This window comes from Eleginops maclovinus, chromosome 19, assembly GCF_036324505.1.
Source record: "Eleginops maclovinus isolate JMC-PN-2008 ecotype Puerto Natales chromosome 19, JC_Emac_rtc_rv5, whole genome shotgun sequence".
In the NCBI taxonomy this organism is placed as follows: Eukaryota; Metazoa; Chordata; class Actinopteri; order Perciformes; family Eleginopidae; genus Eleginops; species Eleginops maclovinus.
The window spans coordinates 15,260,396-15,286,211 of NC_086367.1; the positions used below are offsets into that span (position 1 = coordinate 15,260,396).

Here is a 25,816-nt window from a genome sequence, read left to right on the forward strand (position 1 = left end):
CAACAGTGTTATTTGTTTTTTGAAAATTATTCATTGGTGTTAACTTGTCACAGTGTTTTCATAAGTGGTGCACTCCACATTGAATAAAACATTAAAAACCTAAATATCACTGTGTGCCGCATCCTACTGTTTTACATGCCATCGAGAGTAAAAGCAGATTAAGGTAAATAAAAAAAAAGATCATCTCATGCAGAGCGGACAAGGTCACTTCAGTGAATCATCAGAAAGAGCCCCATTATGTGAACAGATCACAAGCTGATGGGTACTTATTCAAATCAGTGGCAAACAACGTCATTCAGCAAGTGAGTAACAAAGAGTAATCTATTGCAAACCAGATGCTCAATACAGTACGTTTTGCACAATTATAATGCAATTAAGTAAACTAGTTGAAAACACAAATGACACTTAATTAGGCTGTGACTGGAGTCATGCACTGAAAAGAAAAAGGATTCAATCATACAATAAGAAAGAATATGCCACATCACTTTGTGTTTGAGTCTCCTAAAAACAGGCACCAATAAAAACAGTGAACACATTGCAATAAGAAGGAATTCAGGTGTGTGATTTTCCAAATAAGATTTGGAAAATCACACACCCACCTGTATGTACAGTAAGGATCATGTCCAGACACAGATCTGGTGAAAAAACAGTCAGCTGCATTGAAGGTTCCCAAGTGCACAGTGATCCCCATAGCTTGGAGAAAGCATACTCGTCTTGTATGGAGATAAAGATCTGAAAGTCCAAGAAACACATTACTTTTTTTCTGTGAAAAACTTGCTGGAAACAAAATAATGATCACTTAGTCATTATGCATTGAGTGTAGATTGATGAGGAACAAGTTATAGGCTGCAACAACTGTGAAGAAAGAAGAGGTCTGAATACTTGTTGAATTCACTGTAAAGAAAAGATCTTGGACATACACATAAATGCACTTTATAATCTTCTGTCTTGCACTAAATTTTATCACATATAGGGAACCACACAATGCTTTATCAGTCATTTCCCATTCAGTTATCCTGATAACCACAACACAAACTTCGCAACAGATTTCAGTGATCATCATTGCTCCGTTTTTATTAGGTTGATCGATACTACAGTGAATAGACCTCTCAGCGATTAAGGAGTCTCAACTTGATTTGCTGCATTCGCGGCAGCCTTGGGCAATAAAGAGACGGATCCAGAGCTGTCACACAGCTCCACTATAAGGTTCATACTTTGTGTCTTTACATGTACGTGGTGAAGTACACTTTGTTCTCACATGGGAAAAAAGGCTGAACAGATTACAGAGAAAACATCTCAATCTCAAGTATTTCTGAAGCAAATGTTTAAAATTGATACCTTTTATTAAGGTACTGTCAATAAACAAATACATACAGTATTTATAGTAAAACTGTATTTACATATCACATTACATAGTCATGACTTATATTACAAATTCTCATTACATTTTAAGAAAGTTCTACTTTCTATCATTAGGAAAGCAAGATGGCTTTAGAATCGCATAAATCCATACTGATCTCAGATTGATTCTTGGCAAATTGTTCATTTTCTCTGCTGTAAACTTGACATATTTGTTGTGAGCAAGTCCAAATCTGCACTGATGCATTTCACTGACATACTTGATTAAAGTGCAGATTTATTGGCAATTTGTACCAATCCTATTATGTCAGCATAAGACACAGTCAAATCTCTCTCAACCTCTGCATGAAAAACCTCATGTCTGATTCTAGTAAACAGAGCAACTTTACAGTGATGTGACTGTTCAAGTGTGGGGTTTAAATGTAGAAGTAGTTCTCGGCGGCTTCTCCGCTCTCCACCATTTCACTCAGCTTTTCATTTATTGAATCCTGCAGCGAGCCCAAAGAGAGTTCTAACACGGGACTTGGGCTCGGAGAACCCTGTGGGATCTCCAGGTGAATATCAGCCGGCTCGGCGTCCACGAGCTGCTCCCCGTCGCTGAGGCTCAGTCTGTATGCGCCCTCTGTCTCCGAGGAGGCTGTTTCCTTATCGACGGTTTCCAAGGCAACCTCCTCAATGGGCGTGTCATGCATTGTTGCGCCCTCAGCACCTTTGCTGGACTTGAGTGTGGCCAGTCTCTCGATTTCTTTAACCAGTTCCTCGTTATTCCCCTTCCACTGACGATACTTTGAAGCTGACTGATCTGATTCCTCTAAGAGTTTGTTGATGTGCAGCAGCTCCACCTCTTTGGCCTGTAGAGTGAAAGGGGTTTGAGTGACCATGCACATATAAGCAGATATTTTAAAAATCCTGATTCTCACTGCCTGAACACAACTAACTTGCTGTACAAGAATGCTATTGATTTTGGATCACTCTTATTTCCTTATCCTCCAGTCGTTGTTTTTAACGGGGAAGTGCTATATTAGCTGTATCTGTATTGTGTTATTATCAGTAAATGTAGCAGTTGGTTTGACCCGTATCAGTATGTCATTATATAAATTGTGTTTGAATGTGTTTGTTTTGTTCTTTTGTGCTCACCTTGAGAGTGCTCTGAAGTGCTCTGAGTGTGTGCGCCTTCTCATTGATGATTGGGTTCTTGTTGCGGCGAATAAACGATTTCCTGAAGTGGTCGTGTGTGAAGGGCTGCTCATGGCCTATCAGAGAGACCCCTCCTTCCTTTATGTTGTTTAACATCATGCCCATCTCATCCACTGGTCCTCCTTCTGACAGGGATGAAGACCAAGAGAGGGAATAAGGATGGAAGGAGAAATATACAAATACTATTAAATCCAAACTATCACAGGTGTTGTTGACAGTTGACTCAACACAAACATCTTCAGGGTAAAGTCAAGAAAACATGTCATGATGAAAATGACTTTTCCACTCGTATAAATAAAACATATATCAGAGTGACACAGTCTTCACATATTCAAGAAATGATTCATTGAGAGAGAAAGAAAGAGCTGAGACAGTTAAACAGCACATACCTGTTCCTTTGCTGCCCCCTGTCACAACACTAGTTAATGGCACCTTGTTCGTCTTCCCCCTGGGGCGAGGCAGAGTGTGGGACTGCACTTTCTGAGACACATAACAATATGAATGCCTCTTCAAATGGTCGGTGGTATATGTTTATGCATGTGTTGACTTCAACTGAACTGACCTTGTTTCTTCTACGAGGTGAAGGTGATGTCTCGCTTTCTGATTCAGTCTCACTGTAACATTCTGTTCACAAATAAACACAGGTGTTAAATTACTGAAACCACCACAACACTTTATATCGTCGTGTATTAGAGCATCTGGTATACAGATAAAAGTGTAAAAATGTCATCAAATTCAACTTTTATGATCATTTTAATAGGCTAGTTACACTAAAATAAAATAATAAAACAATAGGTTCCCAGTTAACTCTGCTGGTTAAAGCTAATATAAGCATAAATAATAAAACTACAAAGTAAAAAATAAATGGATTCTTCTGATATATATATTTTCCCTCATGAATGACCATGATATGAGTGAGGTGTCGTGATCATGAATGGTTTTGGAGACAACATAATCATGCCCATTATTGTGCCACCAACAAAGGGACACATCATGCAACAGTTGCAATGCAATGTTATTCGCACCAAAGGCAATGCAAGACATTTTGGTTGAATAATTCCACCAGGCAATTTTAATGGCAAAGATTTTACCTTTCAGAAGTTCAAACACAAGTAAAGAAATATGAATGTGTAATATTTCTAACCTTCTTCACTGTCTGGGCCTGTGTGAAACTTCTTGTGCTTCTGTATGGTTGAGATCAGAAAGTTGATCCACCTAAAGGCAAAAAAGTGAAGACAAGCTTTATCAACACAGACAAAGCAAATACAATTTCAACAAAGTAATCATTACTTCAAACAGAACAAAAAAACAAACAAAAAAAGGATCCTGAAAAGCGAACTGTAGGGGGCAGTGCAGGCCAGCATCTGTTAGAGTCTGTTTTAGCACCTCTAACTGCTCACAAAAAAACGAGTGAAGACATTAGATTTAGCTGAAGCACCTAGTTTACCATTATAAAGATGCATTTTAGAGCCGGGCATTTGCTTAAGAAATCAAGTACTGGAGACCATATTTGCAATATCGTACTGCCTAGTAAAAGACAAAGAAAAAGTATATAGAGAATGCCTTGGTTTAACATTAATCCAACTTACTTGCTCATGTCAGTGACATTTTCAGCAGCAAAGAAGAAGTTGTGAAACCTCTGGTGGCACATTTTAAACACGCTAATGGATAGAGAGAACAGAGGGAGAGAGACAGAGACATGATGTATATAATCAAATTATCTCCATGAATACAGATTCCAATAAAACAGTCACTTTTTCTTTAAAGGTTAATTATGAAGTTCGAAAGACAAAAGGTTGAGCATAGTTCACTGCATCACGTACAGTCGGTTCGATAAAAGCCTGAACAGAACATCCATTGTGCACAGAAACAATAAGGTTTTTGTTTCCTTTCTACCCAGTGGTGCCAAAAGGACTTAAATGCTTTTTGATTAATGCACTATTTCCTTCATAATATCAACGAAATAAAAAACGTTACATATTTATGGATAGCTATCAAATATATATTTTATTTGGAGTTCATACTTACTATTTTCTCTTGTGCTCTCCAGCGCTCTCTATGTTGTAGCTGGCTATATTGACAAGACCCTCTGCCTTCTCATCCTGTAGAAAAAACACACAATTTACAAAGTTATATGGAATAAGAGTGGCTAAAGAAAAGATAGCTAAATCAGTATTTTAATCATTATACATTAAATACAAATAAACAGTATTAAAATCCTCTTTGATGGTACAACTTATTTTAAATGGTTCCTGTTGGATGAATTATTCTCATGGTTTTATTCCCACCTGTTGAGTGGTGTACCAATAAAGACACGGCCCCTTGAGGATGAACCAGAAGCGCTGCCACTTCTGGGCGATGAAGACACTGCTCTCCCGCCTCTTCTTCCACAGCCAGCCGTCGCAGTCGGGTCGGCCCAGCTCGCGGCAGGACACACGGCGCCGACTCATAGCCGTCGTCTTTCCTGAGGAGGTCAAAGGAGAAAGAATGAGGGAAAAAGCAGGAAAAGTGTCTTTTTTTTTTAATACAAACTTTGAAAAAATAGTGTTGCATTACAGAGAGCTCTAGAAGTGCGCAACAATGTCTTGATACACTTCACATTCTCCTTTTTTTTTTAAACAATAGGCCTCAGACAGTTTTCAATAACTATATTCAGTAGGAAATAGCTCTCCAACTTGTGGATTTTGCTTATTATTTCTTCCCAGCATGGCACATTCTAGTAGAACCATGTCCATTAAGTCCATGTTAAATCCTATTATTGGTCTGCTAATCCTTAGTTAATATTTTCTAGAATATTTTCTAAATGTTTGTTTTCATATTCTGCTCTTAAACAACGGCTATACATGCTTTTGTTTGAACCTTTTTAACCTTGAGTTGCTGTGAACCCTGTTCGGTCTTCCATTCAGTGCAATTTATTTTGTTTTTGATTCAAAGTTAAATTCATAGTATAGCAGATTCAACTTTTACCTTTTGTTGAGCTGTTGTTTGTGTCCTTATTGCCCTGAAACAAGAAGCCACATTTATTCAGTGTTTAATTCTAAGGTAGGTCAAACTAAATGAAAAGTGGGGAAGCAGATGTTTGCATATTTTTCTTTTTTCGCTCTTACCGTGTGTCCCACCATTTCAGGGCAGGAACTTATGCTGGCTGTTTCCTGGTCGACTCCCAGAGGTGAAGAACTTCTGGATAACCCAAAGGGAGAAGGACTTCTGGGTGAAGGAGACCGGTCTCGTCTCAGTCTTGGTGAGAGCCTTAAACTCTCAAAATCCCCTGAGAAACATACAGTGTCAATTATACGATTTGTGTTGACAGTCAAGTTAATGTGACAGCACAGAATAAAGTAGTTTCTAACACTGACTTCCTTGTATCTAGGCGACAAATCTTATTGGTGTGCACGGTACAAATCGTAGGTAAGCCATCCCACTAAGTATTACTCCGACTGCTTTTCCATTAGTAGAGAATTTTGTGTCTTCATGTCATTTATCCCATTTAAGGTCACAGTTTGAAATCCTTCTAATGTCACTGTCTATGCAAATCAACATAACCCAAAAAAATACTTAAAATTCAGTTCATTTTAATAAATATTTAAAAGCACCCACAATCTGAGGCTACAAAACTAAGAAAATTGTACATGTATCAAACACCATCTACACTGCTTACATTGAGATCTCAGACCATCTACTCAAGACATACTTTTTTAGCAAAAGTATTAAGGCTTCATCATCATTACCTGCAGACGGTGTGTTTTGGTTTTCCTTCTTTACCTTATTTTGCATTCTCTTATATATTTAGAAGGCTTACGCAGTAGTTGTTCTTTCATATCTCTTAACCAAAGAACACCAGTCTCTTAAGAAAATAACTCTGCTTTATGTTCCTTGTAATATTCAGCTTCTGAACCGCTCTCCTGTGTTTCTTACCTGAGGCTGACTGTGGTGACAGCCCTCCCTGCTGGCTTTGATATAAAGGTAGATTCAGAGTCCCATCCAGCTGACTATCAGAGGACAACTCTGATTCGTCCTGTCCTGCAGGCTGTTGATGTACCTCTGGCCCATGAACGGCTTTCCTGCAATGGAAAGTACATGGAAAACAACTCACATATGGTGCATTATGGTGCTCTTAAAAGCTTTATCAGAGATGTGCCTGCGCTGTCTTTTAAAAAGGTGAAATATGGCTCTGTACTGTATGTCATAGTCTGAAGTTCCTACGTGTTTTTCTTTCCCTAGACTGGAGTTAAAGTGTATTAGGATGTGACAGGTTAATATACAACTGTAATGCAACATCCCCGCCTACTCCCTCCATTTGTCTGAGTATGCCTGCTCTCCATCAGCTCACACTGTCTTCTTTTGCATATCCATCTCTTTCCTCCCTTTTTTTTATCCTGCTTCTTTTGCGTCTTCCTTTATCTCTCCAAAACTCCCTGATCTATTCATCGATCAGTTCATCTTTTCCTGTTCTCTCATTTCCAGTCAGCCGTGGGTTGAGGGTGTGTTTTATGGTGGAATTTATAGCGTTCGCAGTGTGACCTCATCGCAAACGTACCAGGTTCTGGCAGATTAATGAGGTCAAAAGGGCTTGTGGGAGGTTCAGCTCTATTGGGTAAGTCCTTGATGGTTGAGTCCAATCAGCTCTGAGATTTACAGTTATTACATCAAGAAACAGACTTGATTTTATTGATTATAGGGAAAATAAAATAGTTAACATTTCATTTTCAAGACAGCAGATGTATTTTAGATGAGAGACTTGGGGAACAGAGGGGAAAAAAGCGGCAAAAGAATCATTTCATTCACTTTTCAGTCTGTTCATGTATGGTTTATGTCTTCTTTCTTCTGTGTTTCAGATCTGACACGGCCCTCTCTGAGTGCAATTTACAGTGGAGCTGTACACGGTATCAACCCCTATAATTACTGTTCTAGTCCTCTTTGCTAGTGCCGTCAAGGTTCAATTGTTGAAATAGTGTGTTTGTATTAGCTGACTAGTAGGAGTAGGAATGCATTATTCAATCATACTTGGCAACTTTAATAGAAGCCTTGTATGTGTTCTCTGCAATTCATTTAGCTTCCACTTTTTCCCCTTATTGTAGTTATTCAGGTAGATCAGCCACCTTTAAATCCTACCGAAAACCACTTGGGTCCGTAATGGCAACCAGAAATATAAAAATAATGAAATGAGTGAAAGCTCATTTATACTCTCACCTAAAAGACAGAGACCTGACGGAGGCTGCTACCCTCTCAAAGATGGAGTGTCTCGGGTTTTCCTCGTCTTCGTCGTCTTCCCCCTCTGACCTCTCTTCCTTCTCCTCTTCCTCCTTCTGAAAAGAAATGAGCAAATATTCCAATCTTTGAGTGCGCTCTCTAAACTGTGTTTATTTAGGGGTTAGTGGAGGGTAAGGAGGCGGATGTCATGTGGATTGTAATAGCAGCTTTCTCCTCAGGTCTCCATCCACTCGCTCTGTGGTTTGGGAAATGAGAAAACAACACACACACACATACAAACATACAGTCTCTGAAACTCTTGCTTAAAGCAGGGTATCTAGCAAGCGCAATAAGGAGCTGAATTACATCTCCTTATGTGCGTTTTCTCACCCTACGGCTGCAGCTAGATCTGAGATTAACATGGTAATAGTCACAAGGGGGTGTGAAATGCACAGGTTGTGTATCTGAGATTCAATATGTAGTTCAGTGTGTAGTTAAAGACAAACAACAGTCGCCATAGTGACTACTGGGTGTAAGTGTTTGTGGAAACGGATCCCATGACATGTTGAATGGAAATCGAGGAGAGGATTGTCATGATGAGCTTCGGGTTTCCCTGACACAAACTGTGTGAATATGACAATTTCTGAATGATGACTGGGTGTTCCAAACTGGGTGTAATTATCCTAAACGGAAACTAAGTGGCAGAAAATGTAAATTGTACATGTGAAACAGAACACTGTTGTCTTGGGGCTTCTTCTAATGGTTTTACAAACTTTGAATTCACAATTTCAAAATGAACTTTTCAGGCCCACAAGCTCATGAAGCTAAGTATGAGTAACAAGAAAAATATCATGCCTGAGAAACGTTCAAGTCCCTGTGTGGGCTGAGTAATTGTGCATCCTGGTATACAGTGATTATATGCACAGTTTCCCTCGTGTTTTGTCAAAATGGCATTTGTAGTGAAGATACTGTTTGTGAGTAGCACAATAATGTCATGATTTATATTGTTCATTAATTATAAAGATATTCTATTCATGTCACAGAATGTATCACGTTCTGTCTTCTCTTGTTTCAGTGAATGATAATATAAATAAAATCTAAATGATATATTTTTACAGTACAGCTTCTTGAAAGTAGTTCAATCGCACATGAGATTCCGAATTATATGATATTTGGACTATGAATAACTAAAGCAATGTTGATGAAAATCTATCCATTTGTTTTTAAAACGCCTTGTGTAATAAAGTGGGAGATACATTTCTAACATTATGAATATCATCCTCTGGGAACTAGTAATAAATCAATTCAATTTTCCTGGACCGTACGACAACGGATCACAGTTTCCTTCATAATGAATATACATACAGGATATTCACACTTTTCATTTGCCAATGATCCCTGACCTGTCTGGAGGAGAGCCGGACAGGGTTTCTGAGTCGCACTGACCCGGGAATCTTCTTCAGCACCAGAGTCACACCGCTGGGATTCTCCTGCAGCTTCTTCACAAGGTTAGCTCTGCTCCAGCCCACCTAATGCAGCAAAACAGAACATTATTACACTTTGAAGGTTATTGAATGAGACATAGAATCTTTTAGCAGGAACATTTATGTATACAGGGCTGTCTCAATTAGCTTATAGTTAAGACATCAGACTGAGAGAATATACAATTCAAAGGAGCTTTGACACATAATGTAAAAATACTGTATATATCGTTACACTCACCACTATCTGGTCATTGACTTGAATCACCTCATCTCCAGCCAAAATCTTCAAATAGGCATCATCTGAAGACTGCAATAGAAGGGAAAATCAACAAAAATAAAAACTCAAAGTAAATAAAAGCCAGCTGAATTAGTTTGACTTTATTACTTTTATTTTGGAACAACTTATCTCAAACACTCTTCTTGTAACTTTGAGGGCTTTTTTATCAACTCCTCTAACACTTTATCATTTTGATGTATACATTTTTTGTCATGATTTGTGACTACTGATATTTCCAAAAATGAAAAATAAAAGTAATATTTGTTCTTATGACATGGCAGTTTATCATAAATTGCCATACAGTAAAGCAATTTACAAATTAGGATCCTAAAATGAATACTAATATATAATGGTATGTATCCTTTTGTAAATGTCTGTGCTTGGTTAATTGGAATGGAAAATCAAATCAAGACAAAACACACAATTCTATTTAAAATATAGCCTACAATTATAAAATACAACTACAAGTAATAAAAGGAATAGCTACGATGCTAGTTTAAAGTCTTTCAGTAATAAAACTTATATCACCCACGCTAATGAGAAACAAGACATGAGAATCCTAAGGTGATCCGCTGAACTGACTTTGTGGATACCTTACAGTAACAGTACCCTGGTTGATTGTGTAATTGTACGGATACTTTCTCTGTGGGAGGCAGCAAAAAGATCATGCACAGAGGCTGTATTGTTTGTGTGTTTGTGGCCGGTGGTCACGTCTCTCCCTAGCAGTCTGCTGTTCTGATGTAAGTGCAGTAGCAAGGGAGTCGAGGGTATTCTGATGTTGACATCATGGAAAATAACATCTCCGTCTTTCTGTCTCACAGGAGAACTGCCCTCGCACTCATTTTACAAGCCCTCCGTATTCTGCCTGACAAACACGGCTCCATCTTTGTATCGCTCCGGAGCTTATTTCACAAGCTTTCTTTATCTAACTGGTCTTGAGCTCTCTCAGAAGGTCATGTATCTCTGCTCCTTCTACGGGAGGATTTCCTTTAGTTTAACAATAAACTTGATATTCAGCTTGACACAAATGGAATATAAACAAATGAAAATAAGGGGAATGTGTACAATTGCACAGTTTATCTCCATCTGTAACTTTAATAAGAGTAAAATGGATACCTTGTTTATTTTAATTATCAGACGTGCCACAACACACATGCAACTATTATGTACTGAAAGATGTGTTTGTGTTGACATGCAGTCTGCAGCATTAATAACAAGCAGCTTCAAGTAGATATTTATAAATGCCAGCAGCACAAGGGATCAGATTGATTTTAATTTCAAAGCAGTGATGCAAAGAAAGATAAGCCAACAGCTAAAAATAATGGGTCACACAAAAGTACTTCCAAGGGGATTTCCAAGATTTCTGCTTAGTCCAGAGCTCATGTTTCCATATCAAAAATGTGTTATACTCAGTATGCATAGCAAAATGTAAAGCAGAAAAAGGCATCAATGTGTTTGAAAAAAACCCTCTATATTAAATCTTATTTTCACAAACTTAGAAGAGAACCAGAAATGGGATAACAATGATTCATCTTCTTTACACTCTCACAACTATAAATGTACTTCCAGTTTCATCTGGATCAGAAATCTGACATGTCAGAGCATTTTTCAACAAGACAGAACCAGTTCAGGAATACAAAAATTTGAAACTGTTGTAACCTTAAGCTTTTTTCACAGGGCTCTTGCAAAGACACAACAAATAGTTGAAGATAACCTTTTCATCTGGAGTTTAGGAGTGGCAGTTGATTGGTTAAGAGCACAGAGTTGGTTAACCCTGCATGTGGATTTATGATTCTACAGAGAAGGTAAATGAGAGTCTGACCTCAGCAGCAGTCCCGGTCACGAAGTGGTTACTGGAGCTGGTGGATGTTATCTCAATACCCTATGAAAGAGAAAAACAAAGAAATCAGATTCAGTGAAACCATCAACTTTGTGATACACCATAATGGACACATAAACATTGCTTTATCTTGTTACTGTCATCACTGATGGAGGGTTAGGGAATATTGATGTCTGTCTCCAGATGTATTGATGGTTCAGACTGTAATTACCCATCAGCCTTTATTGATTGATTTTTTTGAGTCATAATAGATGAAGGGAGAGCCAACTTGTCACACCCCAGAAAGCCGAGATCACATAATCAATATGTATCACATTGCAACAGAGACATGAATGGATTTAAACTAAAAACAAGCAGAGCCTAAAAAACGATTTCCTCCCTATATAGACTAGTACATTTTGTATATAATCATACATCTATCAACCTATTTGCTGAAAAAATCTAGGTCCTTTTAATATAATTAAGAGCCTCTTTCATACAGTCAAATATGCCATTCAGTGGAGGCTGCTGGATAAACAGTGTTGCAAAACAGAGTTCTGATATGCGAGATGTCCTAATAGGAAGAGTAGTAGTTTATAACAATGCTGTACATTAATAAAAGGAATAAAACCATTACTTCCCCTGCTTCAAATCAAAAACATTTAGCAGCAAAGCTCAAGGAAATTGGCTGGGTTTCTATTTGTTACTCATGTGCTATAACTGCATGTACACGATGCAAGCGTGTACATGCAGTTATAGGACATGAGTAACAAATAGAAACCCAGCCGATTTCCTTGAGCTTTGCTGCTAATTTAGATTCCCATTTACTTTTTGAATGAAGCAATTATGGGTCATGTGTTTTTACATTCAGTGAATTGTAATTATTCCGGCCTTACTCGTCTTTCCTGCTGTCTTTAGTTCTATCACTTTTAAACATGTTTTCATTTAACTCTGATGTGTTTCAATAAAATCCTCTCTGTCAGCCAAGGATCATCATGTTTTGTTGCTAGTTGTTGAGCTCATTCATTTAAATGACTTTCGTCCACTAAAGAAAAATTGTGAAGAAGTTCTCCAAACAGTTTAGCTACAACCTGCTCCGTTCACACACCTGCAACCACCCAGAAACACATGCAACTACGTGTCAATAAACAAAAACTACATGAAGCTTAGCTACAGCTTCAGAGGTGAGGAGCAGAAAAATCTGCTTATAAGAAACAAATGGACTGCTATTATCATCTAACATGGGAGATTTTTACCTAATGGGCTGAGCACACAAAGGGGGAAAAAATTGGACGAATGCGTACTTAAAAATGAACTAAAAGCACACTAGATTATGCAAATAACAGGCGAAGAGGAAAGCTATAATTGCTTTACTGAATGTACTGACTGAAGGATGAAGCACTAAGAGAAGGGAAGAGGCGGGTAGAGAGGGCTAAAGGGAGAACCTTGAGTTAGGTGAAAGAAGAAAAGAGTGAATCCAAATGATAATGGAAAACTTCAGGCAGAGATGAAGGCAGAAAATGAATACTGAAAAATGAAAAAAAGAGAATAAAAGAAGATAAGAAAAATGTTTATGGGTTACTTTTCAACAAGCGGCTAAAGCGATAAAATGGTCACAGGATTTTTAAAACCCTGGCAATGATGAAATGGTCAGATGCTGCACAGGTGAGACGAACAAAAAAAGAAACACCCAGAAGTGAAAAGGAAAGATATCTGATTGCTGATTATCAGAATTTTACAGATGAATTAAGTATATGGAGATAATAATGGTGAATCAACAACTCCTGTCCTGTGTTAGACTCCTATAAGTGTTGCTGCTCTGACATCTGAATTTTAATAAGGGGTTTAAAAAGGTGCATCTTATCTGATCTTGTTACAGCTTTCCTTACTGATTAATCCCATGATTATTTTCTTCATTCATTTTAATACGTCAAATCAATACACATCACAGTATTTCAAGTTCTAAAATAAATTCATGTAGGATTAAAGTACTGTAATGCTGTACAAATTAGTGAGAGTCAGAAATAAAACGGTGGAACAGGGAACAAATGCCCCAAGAAATGTGAAAATACCACGAATAAAAATGGGATCAAGTGTTGCCCCAAGATGTCCACATTTAATAAAAACAAAAGGTCAGTTATTTAGACCAAAATGACTTTACCAGATGATCACCAGGTGACACAGGCACTAGGTCGACACTCTCCAGCTGAGCACTGTGGGTAAGAAGAGTCTCAGGGCTCGAACTCAGGATCTCATCACACACAGACACCAACTGACGGCACTAGAGAATACAAAGAAAACACCATTTATTATAAAGGGATCTCATTCAATTTGTCACAAAATAAAAGGAAACTGATGCGATTATAAATGTAGTTTAGTCAGTAAAAATATACAAATACTCACTACAGATATGATGTCCTTCTCCTTTTCATAGACAGTGGTATCCTATACGATGAGTGAAACAACATGGCATTAGTTCCATCTAAACAGTGTAGCAAAGTGACACCGCAGCTGTAATTGATTTGTGGAAATGGGACAATCTGACTCAAAACTCATGTCCTATTTTCTCTTCACAGCATGAGTCAGGAAGTGAAAGGTCAAAGGGAATCCGAAGGAAAATTAGGCATCACTTCAGACCTTTACTGGTATTTTACTGGATATCACAGCAGCACTATTGTATAATTGTAAAAAAAAAAAAAAGAAGGAAAATAAACATTACACTTACTCTATGAAATGTACAGTCCAGTAAGAGGGCCATTGATTTTGTGGAGTGCAATGTCCACATTACCCGAGGAAACACACTAATCCCCACAAGCACACATGCATGTACAACACACTTCATGTGGTCAATTTCCCAGTTGATCATCAGTGAAACTAAAAGCTTAATCTGTGGTCAAGTGAAAGGTGCACCTAAAGGCCTATGACTTGGCCAGGGAACCAAATAAATGAAGGGGTGGCATTGAATGGAAGAGCTGATGAACTGTTAACAGACAAGAGGGTAAATGTTTACAAAGTGAAGAATAGCATAATCTTGAATAGACTAATGCCAAATACCATTATTGCCTATTTTGCAAGGCCTGATGATGTGATGAGTTACATAAAGGGCTGTAAGGGGAAACTAATCCCTGTGAAATGTAACGAGGGATCAACAGGGAACACGGTTGGATTTCTGGGCTAATTAAAGGCTGTGACACGGGGAGGGGGGAGGACTGGGAACGGTTGATGTCATGACTGCTGCTCAGTTTTACTGGCCACTTGGTGTTTGTTTGTTTTGCTTTTGAGTGTGACTACTTGAGATATGCAGAACCGGATTTATATATTTATTTACACCACAAACGATTTTTATCTTGAGCTTTACTTGAGCAAAGTAGTCTGCATGTAGCTAGTTGGGCTTCATTCACAGCATTAAAAAACATAATAAAAGACAAGATTTGATCAAAACAGAATATCATTTTTACAGTACAAAAATATAATAGTGAAATGTATAGTGCCGTCTGTAATCTTCCTCAAATTAAGCTCCTGATTGTACAAACAACATATTATTAGTGTAAACAGACTGAGGTAAATGCATCTGACAAAGGATTTAGGGTTAATTTTAGCCACTAAGAGGTATTTGTGCCAGAAAATCCCATAAGAAATTGACCAAATTGCAAGAAAGAATTACTACAATCCACTGCTGTGTTAGCAACTCTGTGTCACTCCTGTAGGTCACAGTAATGCTTTGACCTAAATGCTAACGCAGCATGCTAACATGCTAACAATGGCAATTGCTTTACTGATGCAAGCATGCTTACATTTGCTAATTAGCAATATTTAAAAAAAAAAGGTAAAGCTGAGGCATTTGGTCATTCACCAGAGCATTGAACCAAGTAAACACGCCCATAGTTATTACAGTTCATCTTAAAGGGAACATTAAACAGTTGTACCACAATTCAGAGCAATTCGTCCAACAGTTTTGTACACATTTAACGTTAGGCTATATGTTAACCTCATGGTAGTGCTTGATGCTGAATCCTACGAGGACAGTCGATGTCTGAGAAATATTTAAATGCAATCCACGCAATGGTTAATAAAATGGAAATAAAAATGAATGTTGTTTAACCGCTGCAAAGCAAGTTACGCTACATGTCAACAGGATTCACAGTTTAAATTGTTACAAAAACTGAAACAGTGGTTTAGTTAATCCAAGAACAGAAACCATCTCAGTACTTGGCCGGATCCTGTTCTTAGTGTGATTTAGAAGCCGAGTAGTGGAAATGGAGTTTTAAATGTTCTTGACACCTCCTACTACACACTTCATAATTTCTGCTTTCGCCTCATTAGTAACACCTCTTTCTTTCCAGCATATCACCATTGATTTTTAGGCATAAGGTAAAAAAAATACCCAGCAACTTCCACACCAGTGCTTTTCAGTGTTACTTTGAGTTGCTGGAGGCTCCCCCACAACATGACAACCTGTTCTGCATTTCTTTTTTAAAGGAAATGACACATTGAGATTGTGAGTTGGCAACAGGTATACTTCTGCCATGAAACATAAGCTCACAACCACCACCATAATCACTTTCTGATGTCATTGAGCCTATTTCACACACTAGTGAGTCCATTAACATCAAGTATGAAGTAACAAGTATTAAAAAACACATTGTATATCCATCAGTTTTACAGAGCGTATACAGTTTGCACACACACATTGATATGAAGCATATGATGTCTTTGGAGAAGAAAAGAGACGAGGATGTGAGCAGAGGAGCTGTGGGTTGGACATGTTTAGTCCCCGAGAGCCTGCAGCATTTCAATGCATAAATTGTCAAATCCGACCAAACAGCCACTAGAGATTAACCACTTCAACTCCTCCCATAACTTACAAAGATCAAGTCATATAATATTTAAACCACTGTAGCACTGGGTTTTTAAGCAAGCCCCATTCAAATACAGCACTACCGCCTTCTTGAGCAACTGCTCCAAAACAACAGGACAAAAGCTCATACCATACAACAACTCTCAAAACTGATCTTTTATTCCATTACTTTGTAGCAACAGTAGTTATTTTTTAGCCACAACAGTAACACACCCCATCAATAAATGGCAGACAAAGCCATGCAGAATGTGCTGCACTAAGAAGAGTTACTGAGAAAAAGAACATTTCAGATCCCTTTTTTGGTAAATGACCTTAGATGTGCTTGCAACATTGTCATAAAGAGTGAAAACTATTTCACAGAGTGCCTTTTGCTGCACAGCTAGGTAACGTATGCCTACTTCATTTGATAATAAAGTCTTATGTTGTGCTGTGAAGGCTAGAGTGTGGCTTGATCAGGTGGTGAGCTAACTTTACAGCAGCGCTCTGTGCCTGAAAGCTGTTCTCGTTCTATAGTTGTCTAGGAAACAAATACAAGCTATTATGTGGGTGTTACACTCGGAAAAAGCAGACAACAAGAATGCACAAAGCCCTGCATGGACACACATGTACAAAAAGGCAGAAACTGCGATGCACTAAACACAAATTGATAACCCAGGGTTTAATTTAGAGCCAATAGAAAACAGATTTCCTTTGCTTTTTTCTAATAAATCAAAAGCCTTGTCAAGACAAGCCCCATCATGTTCTGTCTCTGGTGTATGTTTACACACTTGAGCTTGCCACCAGGTCACACACTTCCTATAAAAAGACTGTGAGACATCACAACAGAAGATTACTTTTTCTGCTCCTTGTGTTTTCGTCCAAATTTTCCTAACCCATCCATGTCCGTGTTCTTGCCTTACCATTCCTCTCAAAATTGGATTTTGCAAGTGCAATTTATTTTAGCAGCATATACTGTTTGACAAGTTATGTACTTCTGTAGATGAGGCCTCATTTCATAGTACAGTCCCCATAATATCACTCCCATCTATTGTCAAGCCTCTTATTATTATTATTTCATTCATCCTGAACTTTTAAATGTCCTCAAATAGCAGACACATGGTGCTAATTGCATATTGAACAACAATATTGTAGGTTTTTTTTCTACGATGATATGTTTCAGGTCAAAGAAAAGCATTACATAACTATGTCCCCTTTTAAACAAATAAACAGTGTTTCAGTCGCTCCTAGTTCTTTAATGTTAGTTAACCACTGAAGTCCCTTGAAATTGTATTTTCAGGTGACGGTTCTTGGGTCAAAGACACTTTGCCGGAAGTAAAACTTTGCAAAAAATATTCTACTTTTCCTTTTTTGTTTGAATCACTGAAGAAACTCACATACCTTATTTATTCATTGAAATTCATTGTTTGCTCTCAAATCCAAGTTCGCAGTTTAGCCCTCTCTTTGTGCCGCCCAGTCTCCTGGACTTTGCTTGCTGCTCGGCTGGTTCGAAGCAGACTGAGAGTGTGCCTATTGCAAAATGATGACACAACAACCACACAGTGGGATCCCAAAAACACCAGCTGACTACTGACCTTGATCACCCTCGGGGTGCGAGAACACACACAGATACACTGGAAATAAAAGTCCTTTCATTGGTTTGAAGGATGTGGTGTAACTTCTCCGGAAGCAGTTCTACAGAAAAGGACGTCATGATGAAGCCACGGGGTCCTGACAGCACGTCAAAGACGTCAGAGAAGTGGGGACATGACACTACCCTCAATTACCCAGGAGCACATTTTGAGAAGCCATGACCATACTAATTTGTGTTAGCAATGGTCAACCATACAATGCAGATGATATAGGGACACACACATAAGCTTATGTAATGTCATACAGTTATACAATACATGCTACATGTGCTCTTCGGCCTGTAGCAGCAGGTTAATAATGCTATGAAGACAGCTGAACCGCCATTAAATGATCTGTCATATTTTCTTGTCTTGTTGAACAGGTTTTTTTTTTAAATGAATGAATACCAACACAGCACCTGCCAAAAAATGCTACAATGCAGATTGTATCTCCAGTTATGTTTTGTGAAGGCACGTTTCAGTTCTGATTTAAAACCTGTATGCTTAAGAGAGTGAAGAAAGTTGAAAGTTCACAAAATGTGTGATGGGCATTCCAAGACTAATTCAAATTTGCCTAAAATCACTGGGCAAAATTCTCTCTCTACATCTTCAAAACACCTGCACACACTCACACACATAACTTGGCACCAAAGTTCAAAAACAGGAATTGAGCAAACAAAAGACATTACCAAACAATGATCAACCTCTGAGAGGCACTGACCACAGATTGAGGTTTTAAACTAATCACTCACTGATTGCCAAGGAGACCATGATTGTAAACAACAGTCAACAAGCTGGCATCTGAATAATTTTGCCGTGACAAAAACATGCCATCATAACTTTGAAACCCATACTTCCTTCCTCCTCCTGGTCAATAAGAATAATATTACTGTGCACCGACACAGAAACCACATCCTTGTATGGTTATAATAGATCATTATAGGAGTTTGAATGTTCCCTCACATTATTATCAACCCTTTAAACAACAGAGCAATCCAAATTATTCTTTAACTTAAAACCATCAGGCAAAAAATAAACTTAATTGTGTGCAAACATGCATGTTGAGCCATTTTAAGCTAAGGGCAAAAGCAGCTAAAGAAGAAGTGTCACCTTGCAGGGAGCTATCCAATCACAGAGCTGAGAACTGTACCTGTCGTGCGGGGCAGCCGTCCAAAGCTGGCTATGGAGGGCTAAATATAAACTGCTCTCAATACTGAGCCTCCTTTTTCGCCCACAGCTCCTGATTGCCTCCTTACCTCTCTCTAATTATCTCTCATTCTGTTCTTCTTTTTGTCTTCTTCTCTGCTTCACTTCTGTCAGGTTCTTTAATACCTGGAGTCCCTTTAGTGTCGTTTCAGAGTTAATGGTCTCTCACTGCCTGTTGCTCTCTGTTGGTCATTCAGCAACACTCCCCCAGAAGTCAGAAGTAATTTAAAAAGTCAGTGCAATCCCTCTCTCAGTCTCCTCCTTCCTTCTCTGCCTTCCCCTTTGCTTCCTGCTCTGCCCTTCCCTCCCTGCCTCCCTCCTCCCCCTAGGCACTACAACATATTCAGGCCTGTACTTTTCTACAACTTATAATCACTTTTCAACCCTTATTTTGTTTATGAACATGACTCCCCTTCCATTTCTTTCACACATCTTCATGAAGAGGTATACACAAACAAAATCAAGCCCTTCTCTTTGGTAATCCACCCAACCTAAGCTTCTTCAAGGTACAGCCGCTGACAAAAATGCCAGGAATGTAAAGATAAAGAATTCATTACTCAGGCTTAGCTGAGGACCAGGGAGTATGTTGTTGCTTCTGGTATTCTTGCTGCTTTTTGGGGGGTGATTTAAAAAAATAATCAAACAAAAGGTAGTACTTCCTCTTTGGAAGTTTAGTGTGCATGTCAACATAACTAGAAACAAGGTTATTTAAGTGTGGTTCCTCTTAAGATAAAACACCTTGTGTTCTCATCAACATACAGTATGTGCAGTGAATTGTGCTAAACCGGCCATTTAATTGTAATGCAAAAGCCCGCCATTTGATGGACACATTATAAGTGTTCATGTAATTAGTCACACAAGAGTGTTGTACATAACCAATTAAAGCCATAAATGGACCAACCTTGTTGACTACATCTCCCAGCTCTTTGCAGTAGTTGAATATGTTCTTGGTGGAGGTGCATCCACTGAGCTGAGAAAACTGATACCTGGAAAAACAGGGATTACATTTCAAATAAGTCTGGTAAATCCCCTCTGAGACAGTGGGGATTTACTGAAAGCAAGAAGAAAGATTTGATTCTGCAGTGTTAATTGAAAGGAACAATGACATGTTAATGATCTAAGAATAAGAAAGACAGCAAACACAGAGGGGTTAACATTAAAGGAATACTGTGGGTATCTTGTTTCTAAAAGGGCCTTAGGTAAACAGCAAGTCAATGCATAGACCAAAACATTGCCAAACAAAGGCTACACCTCTAAGAAAATGTAAGCCACAGCTATTATTTTTGTATTCAGCAACAAAAACACCAGCTTGTGTGTTTTCATCATAAATAGCAGAGAAACTTTCCTGTGTAAAAAATACCTGCAGAAAGAATAGCATTTTGAGTGCTGTATATATAACGGTTAGATAACTCCCTCTTTGCTAACCTGTTGAGCAAAGAGAAGAGTCCTTTGGCAGATGTGATGAGCTCCACTACCATCTGCAGAATGACAGCAGGCAGCTTGGTGGTGCTGCGTCCATCGTAGCTGTTGAGGCGCCAGCGACCCTGGATGCCCATCTGGAGGGTGTGGGCCACGGCACGCAGCTTCTCTGTCAGACTGCGTAGGTTCTCACCGCCCATACCATACGTCTGACACACACACACACACACACACACACACACACACACACACACACACACACACACACACACACACACACACACACACACACACACACACACACACACACACACACACACACACACACACGAGTGGATGGTTAAAGGTTGATTCAACTCCTGAATACTCCCACAATGTCATACATAATCTGGGATGTTCGAGACATTAGTTCCTCTCCTCCAACACTTCACAGCAGGCCGGGTCAAGTTTTTTAGACATATTTTACATACTGATTTCAACATCGCTTTTCATGTAACATCTCAAATGTACACTTTTAAATAAAGTCAAAAATACTGTTTAAAACACTCCAGAGAATGCCATTTCAAACATCTGTTGTTTTTGTAAGCGGGCGAAGAGAGAAATTGTAATACCGACTAAAACAAACTTTCTTTATTGTTGTTACAGAAGGAAACCTCTGTAAACAAAATATAAAATGTATTTATCATCATAAATTGAAGTTTTCTGACTACTATTGGTATGGTATATATAGTAAATTTCAGTAAAATATATTGAGAAACTGAGGGGGAAACATCCAGTAATGTTTGTTTTTGCAAATCACATATTTGCTAACAATTGTTTAGCATCACTGCCCACAATAGTATGATACACCCAGAAAAGGTAAAGGTACCATATTATAAGCAATATTTACCCTATCTTTTCCTCATTTAGTGGATTTTTTAAAAGTTCAATATCCAAAACTAGACTGCAGTTTTGTTGTTGTAAAGTAGATGGTTGTCATATGTTTGTAATGATGATAAGTGTAGATCAAAATCTCAGTATCGTACAACTCAACAAAAGCTTCCACAACACACTGTAGAACGGGATAATGAACACAGAAGAACAGAGCTTCTCTCTCTATGCCTGTTATCACAGTTTTCTGACCAGCTGTGGGAGACATGACTCTTTACAACCACAGAGGGAGAAGCGGGTCATAGTCGTGACCGACTCAGTGGTGGTCAAGAGGTTCCTACCGGTCAGGCTTTGTTGTTACACATCAACCAGCCGGAACAATCCTCCATCATCGAGTGCCCATGAATTTTTCATGGCCTCGCCGACATTGTAGTCAATTATGTAACCGTGTACTTGAATGTGTTTGATCTGTTCCATGTGAGCATCTGATGGTTGTTATTATGAATGAGCATAGTGTTAGCACACAGAGCATCAAGACAGACAGGGTGGATAGGCCCACACACACATATACACAAAGAAGTGGACATCTGTGTCTGGGTTCTCATCTTACTGTACAATAAACAATTTCAGTGCACTTGTTTAAATACTTTCAGATGATATGTGATCATGTATCATAAATGACTATATTCATCAGTATTGCAGTACTGTAACTTCAACAATTTGTCAACAAGCGGTTTAAGCAGCTTGAGCTTCAGCCTCATGTTCACAGACTGTTACAGCATCAGAGTTGGAACTTGGCCTGATACTGTCCAGCCCAGTTAGTCCTTTCAATGAAACAAACACCTTCTGAAAACAACACACCCACACGCACCAATACAACTATTTAAGAGTCCTTAAACCCCCATTCTAAATTGGACAGGGAGGACATCTAATTAAACAGCAGAAAAAACAGGAGAGAAAATCAAAGAGGAGGTTAGGCACCCATTAAACTCTCCTAGAAATGTGCATGTTAAGTATTAGGCGCAAGCTTTAAATATTACATATGCTTTGGTTGCAGTTAAAGCATGACATGTCCTTTGATGTAAGCTTGAAAAAAAAAATAAACCATTTTATTATGATATGCACGACTAGAGTAATTTGGATAGAAAAGTTGAGTGCAAAGGGAAGCAATCAACTCAAAATTGCTGCATGTTGCTAAAGGCTCTGAGTCTACTTCAATGAAGCAGGACTTTTATGGCAATGTGAGGAGTTGTGTATTCTGGCTGGGTTCTGAAAAACATTGTCCAATGACTGCTGTATCCACTGTGCAGGAGCAGGGTCTTTAAACAGTGTGATGCTGAAAGGAAAATACACTCTGTTGTAATACAAGAACAAACAAGACACCACAGCAAGATCAGAAGATGACTGCTAGGTAAATATCCAGAGCACCTCCCTCCTCACATTTACGTTTACAACATATCCATAGCGGTAGATACACAGAGCACTGCTATGAACACGTGCTGTACACGAACACAGGATTAGGCTTTAGAGCTCACCAGAGAGCAGAGTTTCTCCACAGCCTCCAGTATTAGTTCCTGGTGTCCAATCTTATGTAGTCCCAAATTTTCCAAGTCCTGACAGGTCAGCTGAAGCAGATCCAAACCCGACAAATGCCACTCTGATATTGGGTACTGATGCAGGGGTGCATCCAGACCTGGCAGAAGGACACAAAAGCACACACACTTTAGAGCTTTAATGACATGCACCGCACAAGTATAAATTAAAACCACACACAGTCATAAAGTCACATGTGTGTACAGGCAGAGGCATGCATAGGGAGCATGGACTAACAGATGCAGAAGATCAGAAGCTGCTGGTATCCTGAGTGAGGTATGAAGTGTGAAAACATGCTCCACATGTTGAGAGCGTTTGAAAACAGCTAAGATGTGTCTGTGAAAACTGACATATAGAATTAACTTACTAAAAGTGAATTACCTATATGATGATGAAATAATAATTTGAATGTATTATCTTAGCTTTATGTTTTTGATGTTGTGACCTCTTTAAAATAAAAGCACCAATTGGCTGTGTTATGACATGAACAGCCAGCGGCAAAAGAGGTATTCAAATTAGTTGCCCAATTAAAAATAGCAATCCTGCACAGACACTCATTGTACAGTACTAATCCTACATTGCACATTGTATATAGGTTAAAAGCTTGAAGAACAGAATATATACGTAAGAGAAGTAAAAGTACTTATTATGCAAAATGGCCCCTGTCCCAGACATATCATATTTTATACAATGATCATATGTTTTGTAGGTAAAAATTACAATATTTCCGTCTTAAATGTAAAAAGTGTAAACAAGTTAAAGTATTAAGTAACTAAACAACTAAATACTCAAGAAGTAACTCAAAGCTACATTATTGAGTTTATCTGCATAGTTTCCAGTATAGGAAATAATTGCTGCCCTTTACTGTAGGTCGATATTCTACTAATTGTCCTATAAGAAGAACAAAAGACTACTTTGTCCGCTGTTTCTATTAAAACCACCTGAGTTGTTGACAGTGATCAGAACCACACTCTCGTGGCTGCTTCTCTCAGCTCAGGCCACTTCCTCATTCCACCTCCACCTTTCACTTCCAAGGGGATTTGCGTGACGCTTCTATTCCTGATTTAACCGTCCGAGCCAAAGGCGATCAAGGTGTTAAAAAAAACCCACAGACAACCCGCAGTATGTTCCTCACCTTGGAGCCACTTGCCGACTCTCTCCTCGCTCCACGACGTTATAGGCTCCATGCTCGGAGTCCTGCAGCAGTCGTTCGTTCACTTCCAAGCCGTCCTGGCTGACTTCTACCTCTTTGGGCTGCTAGAAGAAGGAAAAGTTGATCCTGATTTGGAGTCGGACGATGACGAATGGCACTCCCTCCCACAGGTACAGGTAAGAGTCCCCCTGCTGTCAGCCAATAGTGCGGAACTGTCAGGCTCGACCAGGAGCAAAGACCCCTCCCTCCCAAACCCCCACCCCCTCCTTACCTGGAGGAGTAGAAAGGTGCTGCAGCTTTAAGGATTCATAACTCATTGTTTTACTTTCAAGCATAATCACGTAGTGCGCACTGGAAATGCGCAGGGCCTAAAGCCTCAAGTGTGGAGGCAAAGCGCGAACACAATAGCAGCAACAGCTGTACCTGTACAGCATTATATATTCCACTACAATAACCCTGCTATACTGCTACTTTACTGACACTATAATCACAGAAGTTCACTTCAGCCCTTTTGTCTTATTAAGCAGTAAGGCTGCATTTGATTCCATAGTGAAACTATTTATATGAATATGAAAATACAGCCTGTTCGACAATTTGATAACAACTATCAATTATGATACCATACAATAAAAATACATGGCATTTCTGATGCAAAGCCTTATGGTGCATGAATTGTCATAAGACTTAAGGTAATACATAACATGTTCTCCAGACCAGACCTAATCCTCTCTGGTTACGCTGCTTTTGTGGAGATTTTCCGGAAATGTTTTTCTGTTTTATCCTTTACACACTGCTGACCTCTGTGTTCCAATACTTAAGTGTAAAAGATACATTTATATATCATAAGAACATTTTGGCTTGCATAATCATTTAAAGTATCAACATTATATCAAAAACATGCTTCTGGAGGAATGTATTTTTGAATAATGTACCGATAAAACAGAGTAAATGGCTAATAGAGAACTATATTCACTATATATAGAGACATTTTTGTTTTTATTTAGTTTTCACAGTAAATAATATGGTTTGTCTTAGACAGCCTTTAATTCTTAACGCATTTATATGTGTTCTCCATAAACACTGCATAATAATAAACAATCACTGACTCTGGAGTTCAAAGTCCCTGTTATTCTGCCATAAAGTTCAGGATTATATCTTTAATCGTCAAAGAGAGTCATACAGTTTAGGTCGTAAAAATACTCTCCACTAATGTGCGTAGTTGATCAAAATGCTACTTTTCAAAAACTTAGAAGCAGTGATTGTTCCATTCATGCTTATGACATCAAGTTTAGCCCTTACGGGGTTTTCTGTGAAAGCATCAATGCTTTGAGCTTCACTGGGGAATTGTTGTTAATATGTCATAGCATAAATTGCACAACAGTCTCCAACTAATCCACAGTTGAATGTTTCCCTACAAGGAAAGGGCAACTCCTGATGAAAAGGCTGTATTCATCAAAGAACTGCCCTCCGATAACTGGCACCCCCTGCTGTTATTCTCTTTGAACAAGGGAAAGGGAGAGACGAAGGGGAAAAGTCAAATATATGTCAGTCTGCAAAATGGCAGTGATACCATGCACGTGGTATTTATTCTCTATGACAATATTTTTTATTATTTAGAGAATATCTGGGCTGCATACAAAAGGAAATATGTCAGGCCTTGCAGAAGTGTGGTTTCTGTGAGAGAGTTTCCTAATTTATAGCTGCTTAAAATTAAAATGGTTTGACCAAATATGATAGAAAGCGCTGTTTGAAACTGTATGTGCCTTATCATTTCATCAGTCATG

The 25,816-nt window shown here is 38.7% G+C and overlaps 2 protein-coding genes across 3 annotated transcripts in view; one reads left to right on the forward strand and one right to left on the reverse strand.

Moving 5' to 3' along the window:
* Positions 1–1,047: 1,047 nt before the first annotated feature.
* Positions 1,048–24,250, reverse strand: cnksr1 (connector enhancer of kinase suppressor of Ras 1). Its single transcript, XM_063909120.1, has 21 exons — positions 24,015–24,250; positions 22,822–22,979; positions 20,423–20,625; positions 19,899–19,983; positions 13,730–13,771; positions 13,488–13,607; positions 11,330–11,389; positions 9,469–9,537; positions 9,150–9,275; positions 7,747–7,862; positions 6,472–6,617; positions 5,664–5,824; positions 5,524–5,557; positions 4,845–5,020; positions 4,585–4,658; positions 4,146–4,217; positions 3,701–3,771; positions 3,119–3,180; positions 2,946–3,036; positions 2,497–2,681; positions 1,048–2,210 (listed from the first exon to the last, which is right to left on the reverse strand). Exons 1-21 carry the CDS (start codon positions 24,064–24,066, stop codon positions 1,776–1,778), a joined length of 2,538 nt encoding a protein of 845 aa, XP_063765190.1. The 5' UTR covers positions 24,067–24,250; the 3' UTR covers positions 1,048–1,775.
* Positions 24,050–25,816, forward strand: part of rps6ka1 (ribosomal protein S6 kinase a, polypeptide 1) — a 46,362-nt gene continuing 44,595 nt past the window's right edge. For both annotated transcript variants that reach the window (XM_063909121.1, XM_063909122.1), the window contains exon 1: positions 24,050–24,208. In XM_063909121.1, coding sequence (XP_063765191.1) covers positions 24,065–24,208 — 144 coding nt within the window. In that variant the 5' untranslated portion in view covers positions 24,050–24,064. The remainder of the gene's footprint in view (positions 24,209–25,816) is intronic.

Coding starts and splice junctions, on each gene's coding strand:
- cnksr1 (XM_063909120.1), bottom strand. CDS start 24,066: ATGGAGCCTATAACGTCGTGGAGCGAGGAGAGAGTCGGCAAGTGGCTC. Junction 5,021..5,523: donor AAACAACAGCTCAACAAAAG/GTAAAAGTTGAA, acceptor TGACCTCCTCAG/GAAAGACGACGGCTATGAGT. Junction 4,218..4,584: donor GGAGAGCACAAGAGAAAATA/GTAAGTATGAAC, acceptor TCTATCCATTAG/CGTGTTTAAAATGTGCCACC.